Source organism: Bos indicus x Bos taurus, chromosome 1, assembly GCF_003369695.1.
Source record: "Bos indicus x Bos taurus breed Angus x Brahman F1 hybrid chromosome 1, Bos_hybrid_MaternalHap_v2.0, whole genome shotgun sequence".
In the NCBI taxonomy this organism is placed as follows: Eukaryota; Metazoa; Chordata; class Mammalia; order Artiodactyla; family Bovidae; genus Bos; species Bos indicus x Bos taurus.
The window spans coordinates 156,008,526-156,034,221 of NC_040076.1; the positions used below are offsets into that span (position 1 = coordinate 156,008,526).

A 25,696-nucleotide genomic window follows, 5' to 3' on the forward strand; every position below is an offset into this window, starting at 1 on the left:
ACCCCATGAACTGCAGCATGCCAGGCTTCCCTGTCCTTCACCGTCTTCTGGAGCTTGCTCAAACTCATGTCCATTGCATCAGTGATTCCATCCAACCATCTCATCCTCTGTCGTCCCCTTCTCCTCCCGCCTTCTGTCTTTCCCAGCATCAGGGTCTTTTCCGATGAGCTGGCTCTTCACATTAGGTGGCCAAGTATCCGAGCTTCAGCCTCAGCATTTGAAAGTGTAGCGAATCTTTAAGATAATGGAAAGAAAATGGAATTGCCTGCCAAATGATGTCCTGTTTCTTGCTTACTATCCTCATGACTTCAAGCAATTTTCTTAAGTTTTCCAAGTCATTGGTAAAACGTCAGTGACAGGACGCCTGAGAGAGTTGGCAGGGGAACCACACAGACTAATGAACATGAAAATACATCCTGCAAATCACAGTGCAACAGAGCTATGTCTATTCTTACATGTATGACAAAAGTAGGTTTAAAAAATAATCAGCTATCTAGAAATAATTCTGCAATAACCTAAATGGGAAAATAACTTTAAAGAGAGTAGATACATGTATATGTATAATTGGCTCACTTTTCTATCACCTGAAATTAACACCACATTGTAAATCAACTATACTCCAATATAAAATACATTTTTAAAAATAAAAATAATATGTTGTGATTCAAGTATACTTCAATAAAATTTTTAAAAGAGTTTAAAAATAAAGAATAAATAAAAACAATACTCATCACTCACTCAAGAAACCTGCAATCTTTGTATAACAGCATTGTCCTAGAAAGAATGTAATATATATCTAGGTTTTTCCCAGAAAATAAACCTAGTCGTATTCAAGTACTTCAAATATATATTTGCGTCCTTTTGCTATTAATGCTCTTTGTGTATAAAAGTCTTATCATTATTTCTTTTTAAATTTAAAATAATATATTCTTTGCAACCAATTAAATTGAACTGAGTAGCAGATTTTTTTTTTAAAGATTTCTAAATGGATATTCTGTAATGACTCATCCAAGAAAATATGTTTTCTATTCAGAAGTCTGCACTTCTATTTTATTCTTTAGTCAACCACATAATTAACCATATAGCCTTAAAAATGTTTGCTGTATCAATCAACCAAAGGCCAACCAGTCATTTCTTCATTCCTCCATTTAGGGGAGTGCCCAGGTACGTGGGTGGTGGCAGTGGGCTTTCCATAAAATTTGTGATGGAAGCCGGTGTTTGGTTAGTAAATACACAAGACATTTTTTCCTTCAGTTTGATAATGAACTTATTGATTCAGCTTAGCCTGTGTTTTGGAAACCGAAGCTCACTGAAGGGCTTGGTAAGCAACTCTTTGGGTTTCTCCCTCACAAGATGGCAATCTAAATGCCTAGCCTGAGCTTTCTTATAAAAACCATGAAGCTGAAATCTCTGCTTTATTTCAACAGCTGGTGGCCTAAGCTGTTAAATTGCTCTGCTAATGCACAAATCCAGGAGTTTAGAAAGTTAGAAAGGAAGAATGGAACGTTCACCCGTGGCTCTGACAGCTCACAGCACTGCCCTGAACTCCCAGCCCCATCCTGGTGGCCGTGTCTCGAGGCGCATCGGTGCTTCGTGTGAAGGCATTTTCACTCCGGTGAAAATCACCATGGGATTGTGCTCGACCTTCGTGAGAGGCTCAGCAGCTAGCTTCAGCCGTTCATTCTGTAACGTAATTCTCAGTGTTAACAGGGGAAGTATTGTTCATAGTCTTATTCCTTGACAAAAATACAACTTCTTCATAAGTTAGATCATTCACAATAGTCTAGAACATTAATGCTTTCTTTTTGAGTCACCTAGAACCTCCTTCTAGAGCTGAGATATGACTGGTCCCTGTTAAGACATCAAAACCCAAAGCACACAATTAGAACTCATGAGACCTGGACCGGCACTTGCTCTTTCCCTAACTAGCTGTGCGGCTTAATCTGTGCTTTGGTTTCCTTGTCTGTGTGATCCTGGAGAGGTCACTTGACTTCTTTCTGCCTCAGTTTTCTCCTCTGTGAAAGGGGTTAACAGAAGTGCTTACCTGTTAGCATTGTGAGAAGAGGTCAATGATGCGATGGTTCTGAAGGTCCTGGAGCAGCACTGGGCTCATATTAAGAACATGTGTGTTATCTTATAATAATGTAATACTGACCTGCTTTGTCATAATTCCTGTATTATCTCATCTCACAGGCTACAATGAAAACCAGATGACTCGGTAAATTTTATACTAGTTTGTATTGCTACGTAGTCGATTACCACCAACGTATCATCTGAAAACGATGCCCATCCTTTGTCTCATAGTGTCTATAGGTCAGACGTCCAGTTCTAGCCTAGCTGAAGTCTCTGCTCAGGGCCCCACAAGGTTGAAATCGAGGTGTCACCTTGTGTTCTTTCCTGGATCTCAGGATTCTCTTCCAGTCCCATGTGGCTGTTGAACACATGTCATTTCTTTATGGTTGTGGAACAATATCTACCGTTCCTTGGTAGATATCTAGGAAGGGTCTCTCCCAGCCACCAGATGCTGCCCGCCATTCCCAGCCATGTAGTCCATCCCAGAATGTCCACGCCAGGAAGAGCGTGCCTCCCTGCTTTCCAATTCCTTAACACCAGAGGAAGAAAACTCTGCTTTAAAGGGCCCACCTCATTAGAGTAGGCCACTCAGATCACCTCCCTTTAGCCCAAAATGTAATGTGATCTATCTCATCACGCTCAGAGGGTCCACCCTGACTCGGGGAAGAGATGGGAGGTGGTGGTAGGGGAGGGGAGAGGAGACAGGGGAGGGAAACAAATTTCTGCCTTCAAATGTGACAAGAAGTGAAAAGTAAAAGTGATATACAAATATGAAATGCACGTTATTGTCATTTCATTACTGTTATCATTACGATCATGATAACCAGTTTTTAACCTCATACAACACCATTCCACTTATTTTCAGTGGCTTAAGTTAGCTGTAAAGAGTGCTCTAATTCATTTTGAAATGATGTGGTTCGTGACTCCTGACTTTCCTATTCTTTTTAGGGCGTTTATGTCCCACGTTCTACCCTCTGAGCTTTGTCCCTAAATCATGACACTCCCCATGAGGTCACTCCTCAGAGAAATGCACGTCTGTTGGAGTCACCAGTTTATAGAGCTCAGCCCTCATCGCATTTACAGGGACACAGCAATCCTGAAATTCCCCGTAGATTAGTTGTACTTAACTAGCAACCTAAATGTCCATCCACAGATGAATGGATAAAGAAGGTGTGTTACATAGATAGAGTGGGATACTATTCAGCCTTAAAAAGGAAGGGAATAATGCCATTTGCAGCAACAAGGATGCACCTAGAGAGTGTCGTACTAAGTGAACTAAGTCAGACAGAGAATACAGAAACCATATGTTATCACTTAAATGTGAATCTAAAATCTGACACAAATGAGCATACTTACAAAACAAACAGGCTCACAGACTTGAAAAAAAAAAAAAAAACTTATGGTTCCCAGAGGGGAAAGTGGTGGGAGATAAAGCAGGAGTTCGGGACTAACATATACACACTGCTATATATAAGATGGGCTTGCCGGGAGAAATCTCAATAACCTCAGATATGCAGATGACACCACCCTTACAGCAGAAAGTGAAGAGGAACTAAAAAGCCTCTTGATGAAAGTGAAAGTGGAGAGTGAAAAGGTTGGCTTAAAGCTCAACATTCAGAAAACGAAGATCATGGCATCCGGTCCCACCACTTCATGGCAAATAGATGGGGAAACAGTGGAAACAGTGTCAGACTTTATGTTTCTGGGCTCCAAAATCACTACAGATGGTGACTGCAGCCATGAAATTAAAAGACACTTACTCCTTGGAAGGAAAGTTATGACCAACCTAGATAGCATATTCAAAAGCAGAGACATTACTTTGCCAACAAAGGTTCGTCTAGTCAAGGCTATGGTTTTTCCTGTGGTCATGTATGGATGTGAGAGTTGGACTGTGAAGAAGGCTGAGCGCCGAAGAATTGATGCTTTTGAACTGTGGTGTTGGAGAAGACTCTTGAGAGTCCCTTGGACTGCAAGGAGATCCAACCAGTCCATTCTGCAGGAGATCAGCCCTGGGATTTCTTTGGAAGGAATAATGCTAAAGCTGAAACTCCAGTACTTTGGCCACCTCATGCGAAGAGTTGACTCATTGGAAAAGACTCTGATGCTGGGAGGGATTGGAGGCAAGAGGAGAAGGGGACGACAGAGGATGAGATGGCTGGATGGCATCACTGACTCAATGGACGTGAGTCTCAGTGAACTCCGGGAGTTGGTGATGGACAGGGAGGCCTGGCGTGCTGTGATTCATGGGGTCGCAAAGAGTCGGACACGACTGAGCGACTGATCTGATCTGATCCCAGGTGGTGCTAGTGGTAAATAACCCACCTGCCATGCAGGAGATGTAAGGGATGTGGGTTTGATCCCTGGGTCGGGAAGATCCCCTGGAGGAGGGCATGGCAACCCACTCCAGTATTCTTGCCTGGAGAATTCCATGGACAGAGGAGCCTGATGGGCTACTGTCCATACGGTCACAGGGAGCTGGATGCGACTGGAGCAGCTTAGCACGTGTGACATATATAAAGCAGATGGCCAGTGAGCCTATATTTTATGTCTACATCTCCACTGCTGCTCTGCAAACAGGCTCATCAGCACCATCTTTCCAGATTCCATATATGCGCTAATATACAATATTTGTTTTTCTCTGACTTACTCCACTCGTATAATACGCTCTAGGTTCATCCACCTTATTAAAACTGACATACTTGTGGACGCATTGCAGGAAGGGAGGAAAGGATGAATTGAAAGAGGACCATGGAAACACATACATCACCATATATAGACTAGATAGCCAGTGGGAGCTCGCCGTAAGACACAGGGAGCTCAGCCCAGGGCTCTGTGACAACCAGAATGGGTGGGAGGGGTGGGAACGGGTGGGAACGAGGTTCAGAAGGGAGGGGACATACGCATGCCTATGGCTGATTCATGTTGACACATGGCAGAAACTAACACTATTGTAAAGCAATTATCCTTCATTTAAAAATAAGCAAATTTAAATTTTTTAAAAAATAGATAATTAACAAGGACTTACTGTACAGCACAGGAAACTCTACTCATTTTTTGTAATAACCTATATTGGAAAATCTGAAAAAGAATGGATATGTATATATGTACAACTGATTCCGTTTTCTGTAGACCTGAAATTAACACATTTTAAATTAACTACACTCCAATGTAAAGTAAAAATTAAATCGAGAAATAAAGCAAATTAAGGAAAAAATGAACTTTTCCAATACTTTAGTGATATTTAATCCAGGAACTAAGAAAATGCACTGGTCATAACAAACACCCTCTTCCCACAACACAAGAGAAGACTCTATACATGGACATCACCAGATGGTCAACACCGAAATCAGATTGATTATATTCTTTGCAGCCAAAGATGGAGAAGCTGTATACAGTCAGCAAAAACAAGACCAGGAGCTGACTGTGGCTCAGACCATGAACTCCTTATTGCCAAATTCAGATTTAACTTGAAGAAAGTAGGGAAAACCACTAGACCATTCAGGTATGACCTAAATCAAATCCCTTATGATTATACAGTGGAAGTGAGAAATAGATTTAAGGGCCTAGATCTGATAGATAGAGTGCCTGATGAATTATGGAATGAGGTTCATGACATTGTACAGGAGACAGGGATCAAGACCATCCCCATGGAAAAGAAATGCAAAAAAGCAAAATGGCTGTCTGGGGAGGCCTTACAAATAGCTGTGAAGAGAAGTGAAAAGCAAAGGAGAAAAGGAAAGATATAAGCATCTGAATGCAGAGTTCCAAAGAAGAGCAAGGAGAGATAAGAAAGCCTTCCTCAGTGATCAATGCAAAGAAATAGAGGAAAACAACAGAATGGGAAAGACTAGAGATCTCTTCCAGAAAATCAGAGATACCAAAGGAACATTTCATGCAAAGATGGGCTTGATAAAGGACAGAAATGGTATGGATGTAACAGAAGCAGAAGATATTAAGAAGAAATGGCAAGAATACACAGAAGAACTGTACAAAAAAGATCTTCATGATCCAGATAATCACGATGGTGTGATCACTGACTTAGAGCCAGACATCCTGGAATGTGAAGTCAAGTGGGCCTTAGAAAGCATTACTACGAACAAAGCTAGTGGAGGTGATGGAATTCCAGTTGAGCTATTTCAAATCCTGAAAGATGATGCTGTGAAAGTGCTGCACTCAATATGCCAGCAAATTTGGAAAACTCAGCAGTGGCCACAGGACTAGAAAAGGGCAGTTTTCATTCCAATCCCAAAGAAAGGCAATGTCAAAGGATGCTCAAACTACCACACAATTGCACTCATCTCACACGCTAGTAAAGTAATGCTCAAAATACTCCAAGCCAGGCTTCAGCAATACATGAACCATGAACTTCCTGATGTTCAAGCTGGTTTTAGAAAAGGCAGTGGAACCAGAGATCAAATTGCCAACATCTGCTGGATCATAGAAAAAGCAAGAGAGTTCCAGAAAAACATCTATTTCTGCTTTATTGACTATGCCAAAGCCTTTGACTGTGTAGATCACAACAAACTGTGGAAAATTCTGAAAGAGATGGGAATACCAGACCACCTGACCTGCCTCTTGAGAAATGTGTATGCAGGTCAGGAAGCAACAGTTAGAACTGGAAATGGAACAACAGACTGGTTCCAAATAGGAAAAGGAGTTCGTCAAGGCTGTATATTGTCATCCTGTTTATTTAACTTATATTCAGAGTACATCATGAGAAACACTGGGCTGGAAGAAACACAAGCTGGAATCAAGATTGCTGGGAGAAATATCAATAACCTCAGATATGCAGATGACACCACCCTTATGGCAGAAAGTGAAGAGGAACTCAAAAGCCTCTTGATGAAAGTGAAAGTGGAGAGTGAAAAAGTTGGCTTAAAGCTCAACATTCAGAAAACAAAGATCATGGCATCCAGTCCCATCACTTCATGGGAAATAGATGGGGAAACTGGAAACAGTGTCAGACTTTATTTTTCTGGGCTCCAAAATCACTACAGATGGTGACTGCAGCCATGAAATTAAAAGACACTTACTCCTTGGAAGGAAAGTTATGACCAACCTAGATAGCATATTCAAAAGCAGACATTACTTTGCCAACAAAGGTCCGTCTAGTCAAGGTTATGGTTTTTCCTGTGGTCGTGTATGGATGTGAGAGTTGGACTGTGAAGAAGGCTGAGCGCCGAAGAATTGATGCTTTTGAACTGTGGTGTTGGAGAAGACTCTTGAGAGTCCCTTGGACTGCAAGATCCAACCAGTCCATTCTGAAGGAGATCAGCCCTGGGATTTCTTTGGAAGGAATAATGCTAAAGCTGAAACTCCAGTACTTTGGCCACCTCATGCGAAGAGTTGACTCATTGGAAAAGACTCTGATGCTGGGAGGGATTGGAGGCAAGAGGAGAAGGGGACGACAGAGGATGAGATGGCTGGATGGCATCACTGACTCAATGGACGTGAGTCTCAGTGAACTCCGGGAGTTGGTGATGGACAGGGAGGCCTGGCGTGCTGTGATTCATGGGGTCGCAAAGAGTCGGACACGACTGAGCGACTGATCTGATCTGATCCCAGGTGGTGCTAGTGGTAAATAACCCACCTGCCATGCAGGAGATGTAAGGGATGTGGGTTTGATCCCTGGGTCGGGAAGATCCCCTGGAGGAGGGCATGGCAACCCACTCCAGTATTCTTGCCTGGAGAATTCCATGGACAGAGGAGCCTGATGGGCTACTGTCCATACGGTCACAGGGAGCTGGATGCGACTGGAGCAGCTTAGCACGTGTGACATATATAAAGCAGATGGCCAGTGAGCCTATATTTTATGTCTACATCTCCACTGCTGCTCTGCAAACAGGCTCATCAGCACCATCTTTCCAGATTCCATATATGCGCTAATATACAATATTTGTTTTTCTCTGACTTACTCCACTCGTATAATACGCTCTAGGTTCATCCACCTTATTAAAACTGACATACTTGTGGACGCATTGCAGGAAGGGAGGAAAGGATGAATTGAAAGAGGACCATGGAAACACATACATCACCATATATAGACTAGATAGCCAGTGGGAGCTCGCCGTAAGACACAGGGAGCTCAGCCCAGGGCTCTGTGACAACCAGAATGGGTGGGAGGGGTGGGAACGGGTGGGAACGAGGTTCAGAAGGGAGGGGACATACGCATGCCTATGGCTGATTCATGTTGACACATGGCAGAAACTAACACTATTGTAAAGCAATTATCCTTCATTTAAAAATAAGCAAATTTAAATTTTTTAAAAAATAGATAATTAACAAGGACTTACTGTACAGCACAGGAAACTCTACTCATTTTTTGTAATAACCTATATTGGAAAATCTGAAAAAGAATGGATATGTATATATGTACAACTGATTCCGTTTTCTGTAGACCTGAAATTAACACATTTTAAATTAACTACACTCCAATGTAAAGTAAAAATTAAATCGAGAAATAAAGCAAATTAAGGAAAAAATGAACTTTTCCAATACTTTAGTGATATTTAATCCAGGAACTAAGAAAATGCACTGGTCATAACAAACACCCTCTTCCCACAACACAAGAGAAGACTCTATACATGGACATCACCAGATGGTCAACACCGAAATCAGATTGATTATATTCTTTGCAGCCAAAGATGGAGAAGCTGTATACAGTCAGCAAAAACAAGACCAGGAGCTGACTGTGGCTCAGACCATGAACTCCTTATTGCCAAATTCAGATTTAACTTGAAGAAAGTAGGGAAAACCACTAGACCATTCAGGTATGACCTAAATCAAATCCCTTATGATTATACAGTGGAAGTGAGAAATAGATTTAAGGGCCTAGATCTGATAGATAGAGTGCCTGATGAATTATGGAATGAGGTTCATGACATTGTACAGGAGACAGGGATCAAGACCATCCCCATGGAAAAGAAATGCAAAAAAGCAAAATGGCTGTCTGGGGAGGCCTTACAAATAGCTGTGAAGAGAAGTGAAAAGCAAAGGAGAAAAGGAAAGATATAAGCATCTGAATGCAGAGTTCCAAAGAAGAGCAAGGAGAGATAAGAAAGCCTTCCTCAGTGATCAATGCAAAGAAATAGAGGAAAACAACAGAATGGGAAAGACTAGAGATCTCTTCCAGAAAATCAGAGATACCAAAGGAACATTTCATGCAAAGATGGGCTTGATAAAGGACAGAAATGGTATGGATGTAACAGAAGCAGAAGATATTAAGAAGAAATGGCAAGAATACACAGAAGAACTGTACAAAAAAGATCTTCATGATCCAGATAATCACGATGGTGTGATCACTGACTTAGAGCCAGACATCCTGGAATGTGAAGTCAAGTGGGCCTTAGAAAGCATTACTACGAACAAAGCTAGTGGAGGTGATGGAATTCCAGTTGAGCTATTTCAAATCCTGAAAGATGATGCTGTGAAAGTGCTGCACTCAATATGCCAGCAAATTTGGAAAACTCAGCAGTGGCCACAGGACTAGAAAAGGGCAGTTTTCATTCCAATCCCAAAGAAAGGCAATGTCAAAGGATGCTCAAACTACCACACAATTGCACTCATCTCACACGCTAGTAAAGTAATGCTCAAAATACTCCAAGCCAGGCTTCAGCAATACATGAACCATGAACTTCCTGATGTTCAAGCTGGTTTTAGAAAAGGCAGTGGAACCAGAGATCAAATTGCCAACATCTGCTGGATCATAGAAAAAGCAAGAGAGTTCCAGAAAAACATCTATTTCTGCTTTATTGACTATGCCAAAGCCTTTGACTGTGTAGATCACAACAAACTGTGGAAAATTCTGAAAGAGATGGGAATACCAGACCACCTGACCTGCCTCTTGAGAAATGTGTATGCAGGTCAGGAAGCAACAGTTAGAACTGGAAATGGAACAACAGACTGGTTCCAAATAGGAAAAGGAGTTCGTCAAGGCTGTATATTGTCATCCTGTTTATTTAACTTATATTCAGAGTACATCATGAGAAACACTGGGCTGGAAGAAACACAAGCTGGAATCAAGATTGCTGGGAGAAATATCAATAACCTCAGATATGCAGATGACACCACCCTTATGGCAGAAAGTGAAGAGGAACTCAAAAGCCTCTTGATGAAAGTGAAAGTGGAGAGTGAAAAAGTTGGCTTAAAGCTCAACATTCAGAAAACAAAGATCATGGCATCCAGTCCCATCACTTCATGGGAAATAGATGGGGAAACTGGAAACAGTGTCAGACTTTATTTTTCTGGGCTCCAAAATCACTACAGATGGTGACTGCAGCCATGAAATTAAAAGACACTTACTCCTTGGAAGGAAAGTTATGACCAACCTAGATAGCATATTCAAAAGCAGACATTACTTTGCCAACAAAGGTCCGTCTAGTCAAGGTTATGGTTTTTCCTGTGGTCGTGTATGGATGTGAGAGTTGGACTGTGAAGAAGGCTGAGCGCCGAAGAATTGATGCTTTTGAACTGTGGTGTTGGAGAAGACTCTTGAGAGTCCCTTGGACTGCAAGATCCAACCAGTCCATTCTGAAGGAGATCAGCCCTGGGATTTCTTTGGAAGGAATAATGCTAAAGCTGAAACTCCAGTACTTTGGCCACCTCATGCGAAGAGTTGACTCATTGGAAAAGACTCTGATGCTGGGAGGGATTGGAGGCAAGAGGAGAAGGGGACGACAGAGGATGAGATGGCTGGATGGCATCACTGACTCAATGGACGTGAGTCTCAGTGAACTCCGGGAGTTGGTGATGGACAGGGAGGCCTGGCGTGCTGTGATTCATGGGGTCGCAAAGAGTCGGACACGACTGAGCGACTGATCTGATCTGATCCCAGGTGGTGCTAGTGGTAAATAACCCACCTGCCATGCAGGAGATGTAAGGGATGTGGGTTTGATCCCTGGGTCGGGAAGATCCCCTGGAGGAGGGCATGGCAACCCACTCCAGTATTCTTGCCTGGAGAATTCCATGGACAGAGGAGCCTGATGGGCTACTGTCCATACGGTCACAGGGAGCTGGATGCGACTGGAGCAGCTTAGCACGTGTGACATATATAAAGCAGATGGCCAGTGAGCCTATATTTTATGTCTACATCTCCACTGCTGCTCTGCAAACAGGCTCATCAGCACCATCTTTCCAGATTCCATATATGCGCTAATATACAATATTTGTTTTTCTCTGACTTACTCCACTCGTATAATACGCTCTAGGTTCATCCACCTTATTAAAACTGACATACTTGTGGACGCATTGCAGGAAGGGAGGAAAGGATGAATTGAAAGAGGACCATGGAAACACATACATCACCATATATAGACTAGATAGCCAGTGGGAGCTCGCCGTAAGACACAGGGAGCTCAGCCCAGGGCTCTGTGACAACCAGAATGGGTGGGAGGGGTGGGAACGGGTGGGAACGAGGTTCAGAAGGGAGGGGACATACGCATGCCTATGGCTGATTCATGTTGACACATGGCAGAAACTAACACTATTGTAAAGCAATTATCCTTCATTTAAAAATAAGCAAATTTAAATTTTTTAAAAAATAGATAATTAACAAGGACTTACTGTACAGCACAGGAAACTCTACTCATTTTTTGTAATAACCTATATTGGAAAATCTGAAAAAGAATGGATATGTATATATGTACAACTGATTCCGTTTTCTGTAGACCTGAAATTAACACATTTTAAATTAACTACACTCCAATGTAAAGTAAAAATTAAATCGAGAAATAAAGCAAATTAAGGAAAAAATGAACTTTTCCAATACTTTAGTGATATTTAATCCAGGAACTAAGAAAATGCACTGGTCATAACAAACACCCTCTTCCCACAACACAAGAGAAGACTCTATACATGGACATCACCAGATGGTCAACACCGAAATCAGATTGATTATATTCTTTGCAGCCAAAGATGGAGAAGCTGTATACAGTCAGCAAAAACAAGACCAGGAGCTGACTGTGGCTCAGACCATGAACTCCTTATTGCCAAATTCAGATTTAACTTGAAGAAAGTAGGGAAAACCACTAGACCATTCAGGTATGACCTAAATCAAATCCCTTATGATTATACAGTGGAAGTGAGAAATAGATTTAAGGGCCTAGATCTGATAGATAGAGTGCCTGATGAATTATGGAATGAGGTTCATGACATTGTACAGGAGACAGGGATCAAGACCATCCCCATGGAAAAGAAATGCAAAAAAGCAAAATGGCTGTCTGGGGAGGCCTTACAAATAGCTGTGAAGAGAAGTGAAAAGCAAAGGAGAAAAGGAAAGATATAAGCATCTGAATGCAGAGTTCCAAAGAAGAGCAAGGAGAGATAAGAAAGCCTTCCTCAGTGATCAATGCAAAGAAATAGAGGAAAACAACAGAATGGGAAAGACTAGAGATCTCTTCCAGAAAATCAGAGATACCAAAGGAACATTTCATGCAAAGATGGGCTTGATAAAGGACAGAAATGGTATGGATGTAACAGAAGCAGAAGATATTAAGAAGAAATGGCAAGAATACACAGAAGAACTGTACAAAAAAGATCTTCATGATCCAGATAATCACGATGGTGTGATCACTGACTTAGAGCCAGACATCCTGGAATGTGAAGTCAAGTGGGCCTTAGAAAGCATTACTACGAACAAAGCTAGTGGAGGTGATGGAATTCCAGTTGAGCTATTTCAAATCCTGAAAGATGATGCTGTGAAAGTGCTGCACTCAATATGCCAGCAAATTTGGAAAACTCAGCAGTGGCCACAGGACTAGAAAAGGGCAGTTTTCATTCCAATCCCAAAGAAAGGCAATGTCAAAGGATGCTCAAACTACCACACAATTGCACTCATCTCACACGCTAGTAAAGTAATGCTCAAAATACTCCAAGCCAGGCTTCAGCAATACATGAACCATGAACTTCCTGATGTTCAAGCTGGTTTTAGAAAAGGCAGTGGAACCAGAGATCAAATTGCCAACATCTGCTGGATCATAGAAAAAGCAAGAGAGTTCCAGAAAAACATCTATTTCTGCTTTATTGACTATGCCAAAGCCTTTGACTGTGTAGATCACAACAAACTGTGGAAAATTCTGAAAGAGATGGGAATACCAGACCACCTGACCTGCCTCTTGAGAAATGTGTATGCAGGTCAGGAAGCAACAGTTAGAACTGGAAATGGAACAACAGACTGGTTCCAAATAGGAAAAGGAGTTCGTCAAGGCTGTATATTGTCATCCTGTTTATTTAACTTATATTCAGAGTACATCATGAGAAACACTGGGCTGGAAGAAACACAAGCTGGAATCAAGATTGCTGGGAGAAATATCAATAACCTCAGATATGCAGATGACACCACCCTTATGGCAGAAAGTGAAGAGGAACTCAAAAGCCTCTTGATGAAAGTGAAAGTGGAGAGTGAAAAAGTTGGCTTAAAGCTCAACATTCAGAAAACAAAGATCATGGCATCCAGTCCCATCACTTCATGGGAAATAGATGGGGAAACTGGAAACAGTGTCAGACTTTATTTTTCTGGGCTCCAAAATCACTACAGATGGTGACTGCAGCCATGAAATTAAAAGACACTTACTCCTTGGAAGGAAAGTTATGACCAACCTAGATAGCATATTCAAAAGCAGACATTACTTTGCCAACAAAGGTCCGTCTAGTCAAGGTTATGGTTTTTCCTGTGGTCGTGTATGGATGTGAGAGTTGGACTGTGAAGAAGGCTGAGCGCCGAAGAATTGATGCTTTTGAACTGTGGTGTTGGAGAAGACTCTTGAGAGTCCCTTGGACTGCAAGATCCAACCAGTCCATTCTGAAGGAGATCAGCCCTGGGATTTCTTTGGAAGGAATGATGCTGAAGCTCAAACTCCAGTACTTTGGCCACCTCATGCAAAGAGTTGACTCATTGGAAAAGACTCTGATGCTGGGAGGATTGGGGGCAAGAGGAGAAGGGGGTGACAGAGGATGAGATGGCTGGATGGCATCACTGACTCAATGGACGTGAGTCTCAGTGAACTCCGGGAGTTGGTGATGGACAGAGAAGCCTGGCGTGCTGCCATTCATGGGGTCACAAAGAGTTGGACATGACTGAGCGACTGATCTGATCTGATCTGATGTGATGTGACAGACAGAGAAGTTTATTCACAGGCAGCCTGACTGAGCTCTAGACGACGCACGTGGCTATGCATTTGTCCTTTGACCAACACTCACAAGGATATCATATCAAAAGTTTGATAAATAGTAAAATACAAGTATAAAATAAATACAAATATAAAATAAAAATAAAAATTCAATATATTAAAAGAGTGACATAAGGAAAGATTGACAAATGGTTGCATCTTCCCTGTAAATGAAATAGGGATTTTAACCTAGAAATCCAAACAAGAAATTTCTGATATTTTGTGAATACAAGCACCTTTAGGGAAGGGATGAATTTCATATCCATACAGAGATTACTAAAGCTTTTGTATGCACAATAGTGTACTACTGGGAAAAAAAAGAATACAGACTACAGAGTATACCTGTGTTCAAAACTGTCCCTGCCGCTGTTTCCAGGATGATCACGGATGAGTTACTTTTCCCACTGAGACGTGGTTTCTGCCTTTTTAATACTGTCTACTATGCACTGTCTACTGTGTTAATACTGCCTACTGGGAGGTGTTCTAGGGAGGAAGGGAAACAACCGATACCAAGGTCTTAGGACAATGTCTATATGCAGGGAGAATTCTGTGTTGCCTATTGTTCTTCTTCTTATTTATTTATTTTGAATTTTAACATGTGGCCCAAAGTCTGGAATGCATGAAGTGCTCAAAAAATATTTTCTTCACCCTTCTCCAATACTTGTTTTTTGAGTTGAACCGGATCTGTCAAAAAGAGTGTTTTGGATGTTGTCAGTCTGAAATAAGTTAAGAGGTGGCTGTTCGTTGAATTTAACACGATGGCCTTCCTCCCTTCCTCCTTCCCGCCCACCTGGCTGTCTTCCTTCCGTCTTCTCTTCCTTCCGGTCCTTTCTTCTCCTCCCTCTCTTTCTCCTAACTTCTCCCTCTATTCTTTTTTTCTCAATCAGACATTATTTTAAACTTTCGAACAACCTATGTCAGCAAGTCTGGCCAAGTCATCTTTGAAGCGAGATCCATCTGCATCCACTACGTCACCACCTGGTTCATCATTGACCTAATCGCTGCCCTGCCGTTTGACCTCCTGTATGCCTTCAACGTCACAGTGGTGAGTCCTTGTAAACACGCTGGGTGGAGCAAAGCTCTAAATGATAAAATGACCAGCAGAAATCAAGCATTCTCTTGAATTTTTATTGATATCTGTTAACTTCTCTTTATTCATCTAAAGCATTTGTTTTTATGATTTCTTACAGGAAAGAAAGTATGCCCACTTGTAATCATAGCTACTTTTACTATTTAATAACTGACGCTCTTGAAAGCATTCAGTGCTCCCTGCTAACTCAGTGCTCCCTGCTAACTCAGTGCTCCTGCTAACTCAGTGCTCCCGGCTACCTCAATGCTCCCGGCTAACTCAGTGCTCCCTGCTAACTCAGTGCTCCTGCTAACTCAGTGCTCCCTGCTAACTCAGTGCTCCCTGCTAACTCAGTGCTCCTGCTAACTCAGTGCTCCCTGCTAACTCAGTGCTCCTGCTAACTCAGTGCTCCCTGCTAACTCAGTGCTCCCTGCTAACTCAGTGCTCCTGCTAACTCAGTGCTCCCTGCTAACTCAGTGCTCCCTGCTAACTCAGTGCTCCTGCTAACTCAGTGCTCCCTGCTAACTCAGTGCTCCTGCTAACTCAGTGCTCCCTGCTAACTCAGTGCTCCTGCTAACTCAGTGCTCCCTGCTAAACAGACTTTCAGGAAGGAATATTAGCATTTTCGGACCAGTCATGCAATTTGCTGCTCGAGTAACCAATTTAGCAGGCAAAACTTTACCAAGCATCTGTGCAAATTAAACACTGACAAGCCTTCCCAAAGGAAATTATATTCTCTATCAAGAATTTAAAAACAGTTTTCAATATTAAACAAAGTGATCAATATTTCAAGTACAGTCATTACTTACTTCATAATGAAGACTGAACGGTACTCCTGACTATTTAGTACAAATCTGTGCATTTGTTAATTGCCTGCATAATAGTATTTTTCTTTTCTTTTTCTTTCCATATATATATATATTTTTTTTTAAGTTGGGAAGTTGAGAGTGTCAACATTGCTAAGAGGTTTATAACTCAACTGAAAGGAAAGCTCTGGGGGAAATCTAGTATATAATATCAATCAGTGTTAAACTAAATTGCTATCTGAACTTTTTAAAGTGCTTTTCAAGACTGAATTTGACTAGATAAGTATACTGTAATGAAAGTATAATGACTTAAAACAAGGCTTCTGCAAGACTGCCAAAAAAATCCCAAAGAAATATATAATGCATAAAATGATAAGAAAATTTTTCCAAATTATCCTGGAGAATTGTTAAATAAGTGGTGTCTCATAGACTTTGCTGTAAATCAACTTGCTACTTTGCTTCTAAATACTACTAATAATTTATATATTCCATTTTTCTTTGGGTACTGAAAAAATAACATAAACTTAAAAATATATATTATATAATATAAAGTATTGAATATATATAATATAAAATACATAAGATGCTTAGATATGATTAAAAGTTTCATTGCCTAAAATTAACGTGGGTAAAGAATTTAAGAAGTCTAATTCTCATAATTTGATGAATTTTAAATGCTTGTACACTTTTGCTGTGCTTTTGCTATCTTTTTTCATTTTCACTTGTGAAATAGAGAGCATGAATTCTTTATAAAGGTGAAGTTATAGATCAAATCTATGTCAGAAAGTAAGAAAAGAAGGAAGGACTCTCTCTTATCAGTGATATTTTTTTCTGCTTTTCAGAGGGCTGAGCATATAATCATTTAACAAACTGGCTTATAAGTTTGTTATTCCTCCCAATAAATTAGTCAGTATCAAATATTCTATTTGAATAGAAAAGCTTGTTTAAAATATTATATTTATTTCCCAGGAGAGCATAAGTTACGGGGAAAAGTCTGTAAGTTATACTTCTGTTACACTACACAGACTTAACGAAAAAAAAGCAGGAATAAACAAATAAGTAAACAAAAGTGCTGATTTTCCAGACCGAAAACGCGTCCAGTCAGTGCGTCTCCACAGGTGACATGCCATCAAAAACGCATGACAGATTTTAGTTTCGGCTGTGTCCACACTTGCTGAAGGCAAACGTTTTATGCACAGCTTACATATTCATTCATTAAAACTCACTATGTATAAGTCACCACGAGAGGCACGACAGATAAAATTATGAGCGAGTCATAGAAAGTATGATAGAGTGAAGAAGGCAAATGTATGAATTCAAGTTTTGTCGCTTACCCTCTGAGTGACTTCCTGGGGGAGTTAATGTCAAAATAGGCCCCAAACCATAAAAATTCCTGCAGGGTTTCTGAGCAGCCTTAAAAAGGCAATCTTTCTGTAAAATACCTTGCCAAGTGTCTCACACCTAGAAAGACCTCAGCACATGTTAATGAGTTTTTTGCTTTCTTTAAGTTGATAGCCAGGCGATGGCTATGTCCAGCTGGTAACAGGAAACTTCTAATTCACAGGAGTTTTCAATGAAGGCGTTCCTCATCATCTTGTAGCTATCTACAAGGTGCTGGTAATTCTCATCAGTGACAAATTTACAGCAGCAGCCCAAGAATGAGAGGAATCCTTTCTCTTTTTCAGATTATATATTTCCATCTAAATCAAATATGCCTCTTTCTTGCACCATTCATCAAGAGCCCAGATTCATGTTTTACAGCAGGAAGTTGACTCCAATAGGAATACATATAATTTTCTTAAACTGCCAGCAAAATCCCTGGGGCTGCCTCTTCCTGGGCTCCCAGGCTCATATCTCTTTTCATGTCATTTTGCAAATGGCTGTTGTTCTTGTGGAAGGGCAGCTCCACATTCGTCCCTCAAACATCCCTTTTCAGAGAAAATGGGGAGCTTGCGTGCATCCATACTCTATGTTCAAGACAGTGTGTTCGTCTGCTCAGGCAGCTGTAGCAAAATAACATAAACTGCCCAGCTTCAACAATGGGAATTTATTTCTTGCAGCCCTGAGAGCTGGGAAGTCTCAGATCAAGGTGTTCGCCAGTTTGGTTCTTGGTGAGAATTCCTTCAGGCTTGTAGAAGGCTGTGTCCTCCTGTGGCCACCAGACAGGGAGCAGAGGGAAGGAGACTGGAGAGGGTGGGGAGCAAGAGAGAGGGGGCCCTGGTCCCTTCCTACAAAGACGTTAATCCCATCTTGAGGACCCCACCGTCATGACCTCGTGTAAACCTAACAAACCTCATGTAAACCTCCCAAAGACCCCATCTGTAAATACTGTCACACTGAGGCTTAGGGTTTCAGGATATGAAATTTGCAGGGACACAGTTCAGTCCACAGTAGATGGTTATCCCCCATCTGAGACTTCTGCTCCAGCTTTCACTTTATGTACAAAACTGTCATCTATCTATCAGATTCACCTACCTGTTAAATAACTTCATGCCTAGTAATTCCTCTAAACTGCAAAGCAGAGACTGCATCTGGCTTGTAATCGGCTGGAGAAGAGAGAGACGAGAAGTGGGTGGAAGGAGAAGAAAGTAAACTCAACCTAGAAAGCTGACAAAATGGGATAAAAGACCACAGCCACCTGGCGAGTTCCTCTATTACATGACCTTAGGGCTTTTTTTTTTTAAGCTGTACCTCATTGCTTGTGGGATCTTAAATTCCCTGCCCAGTGGTAGAACCCGGGCCCCCTACAGTGGAGAAGTGGAATCTTAAACCACTGGATCTCCCGGGAATTTCCATCCTTCCGATGTTTTTATATTCCAATATAGAATAATTCACAAGATCACAACTGAACGCACTTTTATTGATTACCTATTGTTACAGTAAGCCTGTGGTGTTTTGTATCTTCACATAACCACTTATCCATTCATTCATTTAACAGAAATGTGTCAGGCACTTTTCTAAGTATAGTTTTTCTTGGAGATATGGGAAGATGGCTGGAAGAGGAAGAAATTGGAAATCAATCGACTCCAAATAATTACAAAGGCAAACTCTCCAAAGTTGCTGGCCTTGTTTATGATTCTGCCTATAAAGGAAAATTATTCTCAGGTGTAATCATACCAACCACCTGCTTGCCCTTTATTTATGGTTCACCCCTCAAATTAGAATAGATCAAGGAATTCGTCAAACTCTGTTTGCATATGAGTTAATATATTATCTGACTTCTCCTTTCTCTCGGAAGGTGTGAGAAGAGTGTAAGTTAGTAACAGCATTGGGTCAAGACATTGGCCTTTCTGGTGGACTCCAGGGTGGGCATTTTTCAGTTGAGCCCTAAAGTAAGGAAAATAACCCCTTAACTATAAGTGTTTTTTTTTTTTTTTTTTTTTTAGTTCATACGAAGGCAGAATCTAGGAGATTTTTCCAAAATGTTGTTCCATTTGCTTTTGGTTCCCTAGGCATGTTAGTTTAGCAGAGAGCTCAGAATGTCTGTGCTTCGGGCAAACGTTTTCTCTATTAGGAACGTTATAAAGAAGAGAGCAAACACGTGAGGCAGGCAGCGCTGCTGATATTTGTGAGAGGATCTTACTCAGGTTTTTAGGTCTCGTTATTTAAAAACGAGAAACCCAAGTTACCGGGTTACCACTCCAGTGACTGACTTCAGTCTGCACCGTTTTCTGGTGAAGCGGCTCCCTTCCATGAGGAGGGGAAGCGGAATGAGAGGAGCTTCAGTCCGAGTCCCATCCCGAGTTTCAGCTCTGTATCAGAATTCTAGAAAGTTACGTTCAGTCCCATAAGTAGGGGGGAAGGATGGGCCTTAAGGAAGCTAAGCACTCACTCAGAGACATCAAATGGCCCTCCCAGTCTTTATCTTACCAGCTTCCGGTACCATATGTCAAGAAAAGACAGAACCGGTGCCAGCGGAGCGCTCGGCGCTGCGCGCGCGGCCCCTGCGCCCCCCGCGCGGCCGCCGGCTGAGCGCTGTCGCCCTTCCAGGTCTCCCTGGTGCACCTCCTGAAGACCGTCCGGCTGCTGCGCCTCCTGCGCCTGCTGCAGAAGCTGGACCGCTACTCGCAGCACAGCACGATCGTCCTGACCCTGCTCATGTCCATGTTTGCCCTGCTGGCGCACTGGATGGCGTGCATCTGGTACGTCATTGGAAAAATGGAGAGGGAAGACAACAGCCTTCTGAAGTGGGAAGTGGGTAAGGCCTTGCTTCTGTCACGTTTTCCATTTTTAAGTGAAAAGGAAGCCTGTCTAGAGTTTGTGGAAGGTGAAAGATAAGCCTATAAATATTGACATGTGTATTCTGACTGTGAGTTAGTCTCATTTTGGGGAGATGTGTGGAGAGGGACCATGATACAAGTGATCGCTTTTGAGTGAGTTTTCTGAACAGCCTTGCGTTTTTCTCAAAGAACAATGGGTTAAGGTCTCAATGGTGAACTTTTAAAAATGACCAGCATGTGCATAGAAATGTTTAGATCTGAAGTCAGGCGTGATATTATCTTGAAAAATCTGGTGGAGGGCTAGTAACAGTAAACCTGGCCAGTAACTACAATATTTTTAAATCATAAGAAAATGATCATTTGTATCTGAAATGGCAAGTTAATAATAGAAAAATTTTACTATTTTCTCCTTTTTTTAAAAAAGAGAAAGAACACTATCATACTGTCCATATTTAGTATACTTTGAGAACTTGCAATGATAAAGAAGACGGGATATTTACAAATATAATTTGTAAAATTTTATGTCCCCATAATCCATGGGAATTTAAGGGAGTTGTTCCAAGTGTTACATAATTCTGCATAAATGAATCTGAAATGTTCTGCACATGTGCATATTTTTAAACTTATATCAACCACAAGGACTTTATAGAAAATGAAAATTCGGAAGGCTATAACCCTCTATTTTAAAATATCTGTGTCCTTCTCACAGTCTTTCTTTTTAGAGAATTGTCACAGTACCTTATGTAGGGTATTTTTTCTTCCTAATCTGACATTTAATCAGAAAATCTGTTCCTTGGCTAGCTAGAAAATCCTTCATTTATCTTCTCCAAAAATCAATCTTGGACTTTTGAAAGAAGCTCAGATCTTTGCACAGAGATAAAGCTGCAAGAGATTCCCAAGGAAAAAAAAAAGCTCTAAGTTCTTGTATGAGCGCTTAGTGGCAGAGAGCATTTAGACTGTCCCTGAGTGGACTCTCATAAGTGCCAGTCTTCACCACAGGGCATATGCAAAGCCTTCAGAGGGCATCTTTGGAGAATGAGCTGGAGAACTTAAGAGAGCAAGTTCAAGGGAGTGAATCTCCTGTCTGCTGCTGCTGCTGCTAAGTCACTTCAGTCGTGTCCAACTCTGTGCGACCCCATAGACAGCAGCCCACCAGGCTCTGTCCATGGGATTCTCTAGGCAAGAACACTGGAGTGGGTTGCCATTTCCTTCTGCACTGAATCTCCTGTCGAGGTTCTTAAAAATGTTCCTACACGTCTCAGTTTTGTCCTGGAGCTACACAAAGAAACTGATGCATCCAATAATTTTCATCTCAGAATCATGTTCTTATGTTCCTTATCACAACATTGTTCTATACTTTACTATAGACATCCATTCTCAGAAATGAAGTAAAAAAGAGCAATAAAGTCATACAATGGAGGCTAAAAATTCTACATAAAGAGAATATGAGCTGGAAGAGAGAGAGGGAGAAAAAGAGGGGGACAGAGAGATGGCGAAAGAAGATTTGACTAAAAGGATCAAAGTCTGGGTTGTACTTGGATTAAAACGTTTCCTGTCCTTCAATATTGTTTCCTTCTTTATAAGTTTGTCCAGAATGCTTCTTCATCACAGACTCTAGCGTGGTCCTAATGTTGTCCAGTGAATTACAGCACTAAATCTCTGCCTTTGTTGTGAATCCATATTAATTCTGATTTGTGATCAGTTACCTGATTGCCTTTTGGACCTGACCTAATTTCCCTCACCTATGCACTCATATTAATTCGCAAGGTTAGTCTAGTCTGAGAGTCTCCAGACAAGGAAATTCAGCTTATGCACACTCTCAAATTCAGCTGTAGGAGGAAAACTTTGTGTTTCATTTCCAATATACCAGTCCTGCTGCAGACTGACTAATCAGCTTAATGTTTTTCTTCCAACAAATATGCAGAAATATTTATTTTCCAAGAAAAAAGGAGCCACCCCCTTGAACTGCTTCTGCATTGCCCCCTACCACACCTACTCTTGGTCAGGGTATTATGGCTCAGTGTCATGATGGGGCCTTATAAGCTGAAAGTCAGTTCATAAAGAGAGTGTTGGCAAAATGCAGCGATGGGAAAACCCTGGGCTGAGGGCAGTGGGTCTCTCCTTTCATCACGACTCCAGCATCCATCAACCGCGAGCTTTGTCGTGATTTTGTTCACCTGCCTGGGCCTGTTTCTTCATCTATAACATGAGAAAACACACTAATAACTTGAAAGGCTATTTCAGGTTCCACGATTTATGACTTTAATGGAAGAACAAATTCAGTTTTGTGTACTTAATATATCTATTTCCTATTATAGTTCAGCGCCCATATTAACCCCAGAAGCAACCATCCAATGTCAACAACTTTGAGGGATGTGTCAGGAAGGGCGACTTCTGATGACAGCAGGTCAAGGAAATGATACGTTTCTCTAAGTTACGATTTAAAAAATAACAGAGCATTTATCTGTAGAGAATTAGATTTCCCGTCCAAACACCTCTTGAGATGTGGTCAGGAAGGTAGTATGTTAATTATGTCTGTCAATATTGGGTTTTATAAGCTTGGCTACAAGGACTTTCCCTTCTCCTAAAATTACTTGGATCGTTTGTTCCTTTGGAACATTTTCCAGCTGAGATTTGGACACAAATTAAATAATTATGACCTCTCCTACCTAATTTTATAATGAAGCAGCTGAGAGTCTAGGCTAATGTAGTTTTTACTGTGTAATTTGTCCACTAATAATATGCTTTACCTTTTCTGATCCAATTACCATGAATCAGAAAATTCAACACACACATAAAACTTGATTAGAGAACACATTGTTCTTTATGTTTTGACTAATATCAGATGTAGAGAACAGATTCATCTTCCCAAGGAAGAAAATGGAACTTCCTTTCTCATCACTGTTAATTTCCTTGAAATAATTTTTTCCCTTTTGTCCTTGACAGGCATGCTTCCTGAAAGAGTTCCAATATTTTGCATCAGACCAAACCGAAGCTAACCTTTAAAAAACATTTTATAATGTCCCTTCTTTATAGTATATCTGTTTTTGTAAGGAAGAATTAATACTCCTAAGCTCAGTTCTATCAGAGGCAAGTTATAAGCTGATTTGCCTGGTGTTCTGTGTTACTTCATATTTTTATGTGTTCCTATACCATATTTTAAGGAATTTGAGATTTGGCTTATTGTTTAGTGAAATTTTAGGCTGGTGAAAAGTTGTTGTTGAACTAAAAGACACTGGGATTCTTGGCCCCTGGAGGAGAAGAAATCAATCCGGGGCCAGAGACGAGGCTTGATCGCTCAGAGCTTTTGTGTAATAAAGTTTTATTAAAGTATAAAGGAGATAGAGAAAGCTTCTGACATAGACATCAGAAGGGGGCAGAAAGAGTACCCCCTGCTAGTCTTCAGCTGGATGTTATATAGTCACTAGCAGTCTGTTAATGAAAGAAAGGAATGTCTTAAAACTCAGAATGGCACCAGACCCCTCACCCATAAGATGCATTTTGGGATAATCTTGGCACCAAATGGTTCATCCTGTGCCATAAAATGATTAACTTGAATCTTGTAGAAGGGAAGATTACCATACAAATAATTTCATTAACATAGATTAGGGGAACAATATCTGAGTATAACATCCGGGTTTGTCAAGTAGGTTCTGAGCCATTAGGTGGCTGACTTGAAGACAGAGTCTGGGGTAAATGCATACTACATTAGCACCAGTTCAGTTCAGTTCAGTCGCTCAGTCGTGTCCGACTCTTTGCAACCCCATGAATTGCAGCACGCCAGGCCTCCCTGTCCATCACCAACTCCTGGAGTTCACTCAGACTCACGTCCATCAAGTCAGTGATGCCATCCAGCCATCTCATCCTCTGTCGTTCCCTTCTCCTCCTGCCCCCAATCCCTCCCAGCATCAGAGTCTTTTCCAATGAGTCAACTCTTCACATGACGTGGCCAAAGTATTGGAGTTTCAGCTTTAGCATCATTCCTACCAAAGAACACCCAGGACTGATCTCCATTAGAAAGGACTGGTTGGATCTCCTTGCAATCCAAGGGACTCTGAAGAGTCTTCTCCAATACCACAGTTCAAAAGCATCAATTCTTTGATGCTCAGCCTTCTTCACAGTCCAACTCTCACATCCATACATGACCACAGGAAAAACCATAGCCTTGACTAGATGGACCTTTGTTGGCAAAGTAATGTCTCTGCTTTTGAATATGCTATCTAGGTTGGTCATAACTTTTCTTCCAAGGAGTAAGCATCTTTTAATTTCATGGCTGCAGTCACCATCTGCAGTGATTTTGGAGCCCAAAAAAATAAAGTCTGACACTGCTTCCACTGTTTCCCCATCTATTTGCCATGATGTGATGGGACCAGATGCCATGATCTTTGTTTTCTGAATGTTGAGCTTTAAGCCAACTTTTTCACTCTCCTCTTTCACTTGCATCAAGAGGCTTTTGAGTTCCTCTTCACTTTCTGCCATAAGGGTGGTGTCATCTGCATATCTGAGGTTATTGATATTTCTCCCGGCAATCTTGATTCCAGCTTGTGCTTCTTCCAGCCCAGTGTTTCTCATGATGTACTCTGCATATAAGTTAAATAAGCAGGGTGACAGTATGCAGCCTTGAGGTACTCCTTTTCCTGTTTGGAACCAGTCTGTTGTTCCATGTCCAGTTCTAACTGTTGCTTCCTGATCTGCATATCAGTTTCTCAGGAGGCAGGTCAGGTGGTCTGGTATTCCCATCTCTTTCAGAATTTTCCGCAGTTTATTGTGATCCACACAGTCAAAGGCTTTGGCATAGTCAATAAAGCAGAAATAGATTCTTTTCTGGAACTCTCTAGCTTTTTCCATGATCCAGTGGATGTTGGCAATTTGGTCTCTGGTTCCTCTGCCTTTTCTCAAACCAGCTTGAACATCTGGAAGTTCATGGTTCATGTATTACTGAAGCCTGGCTTAGAGAATTTTGAGCATTACTTTACTAGAGTGTGAGATGAGTGCAATTGTGTGGTAATTTGAACATTCTTTGAGATCGTCTTTCTTTGGGATTGGAATGAAAACTGCCCTTTTCCAGTCCTGTGGCCACTGTTGAGTTTTCCAAATTTGCTGGCATATTGAGTGCAGCACTTTCACAGCATCATCTTCCAGGATTTGAAATAGCTCAACTGGAATTCCATCACCTCCACTAGCTTTGTTTGTAGTGATGCTTTCTAAGGCCCACTTGACTTCACATTCCAGGATGTCTGGCTCCAGGTCAGTGGACAAACATTTCCATAAGAAAAATGCATTTGTTATCTAAAGGTTTAAGAATAGTTAACTTCAGGTGAAACCAGGTGTCATTATGGCAACACAGTATTTTAAGAGAAACCT

General features: G+C 41.3%; 1 protein-coding gene across 1 annotated transcript in view; it reads left to right on the forward strand.

Annotated features, from left to right (window-relative positions):
• Positions 1-25,696, forward strand: part of KCNH8 (potassium voltage-gated channel subfamily H member 8) — a 501,290-nt gene that overhangs the window by 318,474 nt on the left and 157,120 nt on the right. The window contains exons 6-7 of the mRNA XM_027549713.1: positions 15,125-15,282; positions 20,103-20,310. Coding sequence (XP_027405514.1) covers positions 15,125-15,282; positions 20,103-20,310 — 366 coding nt within the window. The remainder of the gene's footprint in view (positions 1-15,124; positions 15,283-20,102; positions 20,311-25,696) is intronic.